General features: G+C 38.7%; 1 protein-coding gene across 1 annotated transcript; it reads right to left on the bottom strand.

The window, feature by feature from the left end:
- Positions 1-730: 730 nt before the first annotated feature.
- Positions 731-2,988, bottom strand: nkx6.2 (NK6 homeobox 2; the record flags this gene model as incomplete). Its single annotated transcript, XM_080848360.1, has 3 exons — positions 731-976; positions 1,570-1,742; positions 2,580-2,988. The coding sequence occupies 3 exons, from the start codon at positions 2,986-2,988 to the stop codon at positions 731-733; spliced, it is 828 nt and encodes a 275-aa protein (XP_080704486.1).
- Positions 2,989-6,333: the final 3,345 nt, after the last annotated feature.

Here is a 6,333-nt window from a genome sequence, read left to right on the forward strand (position 1 = left end):
AACGTTTTTACCCAAGCATTTCAAATGAAGTGTTAATTCAACATCAACAACACTAATATTACTACTAGTACTACTACTACTAATAATAATATTATATTAATATTATTATTATATGAGAAACAGGAGGCTCCACAAAATAGGAGAACATGAGATAGGCAACTATCAATACCAGTTGGAATAAAATGTTGTTAAATAATTTATTTGTGATACAAACTTTTCTCTTTCTCGTCTTTCCATAAGTAGGCTCGAACAGGCGGTACTTTTTATTTCCAACATTCAACAATCCATCTGTATATGCAGGCCTGTTGTGGGGCTGGCATATCGCACGCTTAAATTAGAATAAAATTCACCTTAGTGAAAACTAACCTTGTTAAAACACTTATACACAATAATTTACCATAGCCTACTCGAGAGATATCGTACAGCCAAGGAAATTAAAGTTAATACAAATAGCCAATGCAAGGACTAATCTGTTATGGACCTGTATTAGACTAGGCTACAGCCTTCCGAAAGCAGATAGCCTAGACCTTAAAATATATATATTTTTATTTTGAAGCTGCAAAGTCTCATATAGGACTTTTCGTAATAAACAATAGACTAAGTCATAAAAACTATACATTTGTGTTCACGGTTCGTCTGTAAAACGAATATAACCATTCATTTATTTCATATATTTCTGTAGCTTTTAGCCTATACCCTGGTTTAATCAGCCGACTCGGGAACGTTGCCATCATAATGTGTCCGAGCTATTGCTGCATGGGCTGATGAGACAAAGATTAGTCTTGTGTTTTTTCAGAAGTCTCGTAATTTTCTCATCATCTGAGTTTGGGTCCAGAGGCTTGTTGTACTCGTCATCGTCCTCGATGTCCGAAGTGTCTTTCATTTTCTCCGTTTCAGAGTCTTGTTTCTTTTTAGCAGTTGCCATTTCTGCAGCGTGTCTTTTTCGCCATTTGGTTCTCCTGTTTTGAAACCAAACCTGATACAGAAATAGCGATATTAGCGCAGGCTTCATGTGCTTCAAACTGAGAGACACTACTTAAAGAGTCCATAACTGTCAGTGAGACTATCAAATGCAGAAGAGCTAACATGCAGCTTACAGTCTTTTTCATGTCTAAATAGTAGGGAAATAACTAAGCGGACAGGGGCTGCAAAGTTGTTATTAAAGTTAGGTTATTATTATACCTACTCATGATCATCATTTTTTTCTGTCTGCTGAGCAAAGGCTAGACATAGTAAGGATGGTTATATGCCAATTTGTGTTGTTGTAAGGCTGTATTCAATTAAATCTTAACAAACTTGATCAACCCCTGAATTAAACACGTTAAATATGAAATTAAGACTACTGAAAATGTCTAATTTGTCTTTAACCAACACAAACAACGGAAACACCTGAACTAACATCTTTATAAGTTACTTTTTACTAATTAAGGAGTATGTTTAAAAAATGCAGTGATTTCTGATGTGCTCCTTTAAAATACGTCACTTTAGTCTAACTCTTGATAATAGGCCTATTAGCATATTTTTGAATTTCAGTATAATGTTATCCATAACATTTGAAATCGCTTTTACCTTGACTTGACTTTCCGTCATGCCCAAGGAATAAGCAAGACGAGCTCTCTCTGGGCCGGCAAGGTACTTAGTCTGCTCGAAAGTTTTCTCCAAAGCAAATATCTGTTGTCCTGAAAATGTTGGTCTTGAGTGCTTCTTCTTTCCATCCTTGTCCAGCAACATATTAGCTTGAGCTAAAAACACATTTTAATGTTGAGTTCAGATGTGTTTAAGTAAGACGAAATGTATATTTGAAAATAAGAAAAAAAAAAAAAACATAGCTCCCCAGGACGGTTCACCTCACTCAAGTCTAAATAAACTTTGGGCACGGTTTCGATTTTCAGGGCAAAATCACTGATCATAACATCAATAATTGTATGTATGTATTTATGACAATCATCATGAAGGGACAATCAACAGGTTGGGTACAACTTGCGTTCAACATTAGAGATACAAATTACGGGAACCTGCTTCCAAATTGAGACCCGCAATACACAATAAGCATGCATGTGGTCAGTATCTGAAATAACTGAGAGTATGACTAGGGTACACAAGGACAAGGTTATTGAGTATTTATTTAAAATGATAAAAGTATACATACAAATGGTAAAATATAAATAGTCTACATGTCCATCATGAGGGCCTTCTTTTGGAAACAAACTCCTTACATTTCCCCTTAATTAGTTAGCTATCGTAACCAATCTCTTATTAATTTCGGAAAATTAATGTCCTCTTGCAAATCCATCAGAAAAGAAGGGTAGGTTAAAATATCACAGCGATAAAAGGACAATTTTATCAATATGCTTGGAAGTGCATTAACAATTATACAAGCTCCAGGCTAGGCCTAATTAGGTCTTCAAGTAAGGGGGAATATGGGTAGCAAGCATGCAAAGAGACTCAACTTTTTGCCCACGTTTATATTCTCTTTGTAAATATTTACCATTCCATATAGTTTATAGGCCTTGGCATGTTGGCCTCTTAAGTACTTTTTAAACTATGCAGGCTACGCTACTTTCATTGCCATAACTTACCGGGCATTGGCACCCGTGAATCCCTCCAAGGGGTGGTCTGCATGACTCCCGACCAGAAGATGGGCGCTCTTCCCGGGAGTTCCGTCAGTGGTTTGGCATACCGAGATACAGGGTTAAAGTACATTCCAGCAGAGGCTGCCAATCCGTTTATCCTTGGAAAACCCGAGAGCAGTTGCCCTGCCATGGTGATAGGTCTGCCCAAGATGTCACTAATTCCATGTGGTGTTCCAAGGGGAATTTGTGCGTTTATATTGGTGAGCGATGATGCTTTAAACCCCGAGGGATTTTGCAAGGAGTAGGGGAATAAAGAAGTCTTCATCTCGGTCATGTTGTGCAGCGCTGTCAGCGGTGGACTGCCTAATACGAAAGCACTCTGTCGATTACCTTCCATCTGTCCAACAGATAACATTTGTTAGTATTAACGAGATTTCCGTTGAGAATAGAGGTCAAACAGAAACGCTATGAATGTCCATATGCACAGTGGACTATACACTATATTGACCCCAGAAAAGACTGCCTGGAACACCGTAACTTAGGCCACGGCAAAAGTAAAAAAAAAAACTTTTCCTGCTACATTTGTGCAGTCTGACCAATGGCTGGCGGTTTACGAAAGTCTTATATCCTAGCCGCATGGGTGCAGAACAAGAATGCACTCAAAGTAAGACGGAATGCCTGATGATTATAACGGTTCAACTGGAGAACACACTGCCTGACCTGCTTGGTAAATCGCCTACCGCTATATGAATGAGACGGGATAAGGGTGCACTGATATCCGCCCCGCAACCTGCATGTGCTTATTCTCCATTGGACAATCTGAAGTTATAGTGGTCTTTGATTGGACGGTAAATACAGGGACGCTCTACAAGCACGTAGCCTACGCTATCTTTATGAAAGTCTTGTTTAAGTGCTAGTAATTAAGTGCTGGTAATGAATCATTTTCTGAAAACAAATATGTCGATCATTTATTATAATTCATTCACCTAGTCCACCGTCATGTTGCAGCAGATGTGTAGGATAGTACAGTAGGAACCAACTTAGGTCCTTTATTTAACGCATTCGATTTTCCGAGGGTGCATTGCCTGAGTTTACAATGTGATTCTGATTTCTGGACAATAATAATAATAATAAAAAAAAACATGTGAAACGAAATTCCACATGAAAAAAGGACACGAAGGCCTTCAGCCCATAGACTAGAGAATACGGGTAGCCTTAGTTAGCTTTGCAGTCTGGAATATTAAAATCACAGTTTTGTGGTTTGTTCACAACAAAATCGACTATATCTTGATGTAGGCCTATGTATAAATGAGTAGGCCTATTTTCACTTTGAGTGTTAGGCTGTTGGGTAGGTTTAGGTGTTTTGGGCCAGTCTACTCTTACATTAATAATAAACATAGGCTAGAATAAACAAAGTTAGCCTTGCATAGGCCTACTTCTGAGAGTTAAACGCATTGGTTGTGAAACTGCTTGTGGCTTCTGTGGCTTTTATCCTGTATTTTTCTTTCCCTTCCTCAGGTAGGGAGGGAGCAAAGTACCACCCCAATGGGTTTCTATGCACTCTAAATCATCATTGGTCCTAAAGCTCCTTATCCTCTTGTTCTTCTTAATAACCAACTGCATGGTAGAAATAATACAAGCCTAATAATATCAATAATACAATTTGAAAAGTAAAATAGTCCTACGCTGTAAAGCATGTCAAATAGACATACCTGGCTACTTCTGTCAAAGAAATTAGGTATCTGTGCGTTAAGCTCATCTGTATCGCAGAGCGTAGGCCTACTATAGATCAAAAACTAACCTTAAAAAAAATAAACCCCTATTTACACAATAGCACGAAAAGATTGAAGCTAAATGTGTTTAACAGTTGAACCATAGCTTTCCAATTAGGTCTGTTTGCGTGCAAGGTGAACCATTTGACTGCCATTGCCTTTCCGTTTTAATGCCCTTTACGTTAAACAAAACAGGCTAATTTGCGATACAGCAAGCCGAATTAGCTGATACATTAATCACATTTTCGCTCAAAAAAGCTAACTTTCTCCCGAACTTTTAGGCGCCTTGCAACAACTGATATGATGTAGTGAGGCAGAATTAAAACTTATCTCAAAGTTTTTATTTTAGTAGGCTATAGGCTGTGTTTATCGAAGGGAAGAAAATGCAGCATGGGCCACAACCTCTATTTTTTACTCTGTTTTGTTCCTGCTGAAGGTCAAACTATAGGCTACATTGGAATAGGCTAATGATAATCAGAATAATTATTTGGGTATTCGACTGAAAAAACAACACGCAGTCGTGGAAAAGATATCATATGACTGTTACTCTTTACAGTAACATTACGATCTAATAGATGTATTATAACAGTATTATATTATAATACTGTACCGTCAATGTTCATAGGCAATCATGACATTCTAGGAAATGAGAAATGCATGGTTACCTTTCAGAGGTAAGAGAAAATAGAAATAGGTATAGGGGTAGACTACTGTTGGAACATGCCTAGTCTTTGGGAGACATCTGGTGGGCATAAAAATACTCTCCCACCATGCACTGTAAAAAGGTGGTGCTGAGTAGAAATCAGGTGCACTAGATTCAAATATAAAGATTTACTCAATTAAACTGGTGAAACCCACTAATATTGTGTTCAGTAAACATAGCCTACATTTTACTACTATATTCTGAAAGCAACATGTTCTCTAAAAATGCACTGAAGTTTTATAAGTTCAAGCAAGTACATAAAACATTTCAGTAAGGTGATCTAGGTTTAATTGTGTCAGCATTAGAGGATGGATACCCGACCAGAGCCCGTCGGAACCCGTCGGAACCTGACGGGTTGGGCCGGGTTCGGACAAATATTTAGAATGTATTTATAGCGGGCTCGGCTCGGCTCCAAACTACCTTAAGGAATTAGTAACAGCAAAAATAGACTCCATCGCATTAATCTCTGGTTGGAGTTTCTCATGCTGTTAATGGACACCAGGGGGTTATGATCTGTGTACACCAGCAATGGTGCACCTAAAACATAAACATCAAAATGCCTTACCACCCGATCCCAAGTTTTACGTATCCCTAGGTGACCTGCAAGGCAATGGTCATGAGACAAGCACAATATTTCCGATCTAAAAGTGGATGGAACCACAATCTGAAACACGCTGCACCAATCATCCTGACTAGACATCTTTGGAGAAGTCCACTTTCTCATCAAAACATCATTACAGAGAAAGTAACCACAAGCATTCTTAGAAATGATATCCTCTGATACCACCTCCTCAAAGAGAGCACATAGGGTAGGGTCAGCTTTTTGTTTAATCACCAACTGTTCGTGTGAGGGTATTGCGTCACCAAACCCACTAAGATCTAAATTACAGCTTGCCATAAAAGTGTCTGACAGGCCAATGTCAAATGGATCAGACTTCTTCAATTTGTCCTGCTTTTGTCTGGACATAGCACGGGTAACTGCACAAACAGGAAAAGTGTCTGGATACATTTTCTCCAGTTCATCAGGGACATCAGCTATCTGAGGAATAGATGTTACCTTTGGAGTGACGAGCACTCTACCTCCAGCTAGATCATTCCCAAGGATGAATGAAACACCATCAATTGGAATCTGTGAACATAGGGCAACCACAACTTCACCAGTCACCAGTTCAGAATCCAAATTGAGTTTGTGTAATGGTAATGTCAAAAAACCTTCTCCAAACCCTTTCACCAATGCATGAGAACCAAGAGCAGACTTCTCACTAAATGGGAGCACATTATGGAG

This window comes from Sprattus sprattus (genome assembly GCF_963457725.1).
Source record: "Sprattus sprattus genome assembly, chromosome: 12".
NCBI classification, from domain to species: domain Eukaryota; kingdom Metazoa; phylum Chordata; class Actinopteri; order Clupeiformes; family Clupeidae; genus Sprattus; species Sprattus sprattus.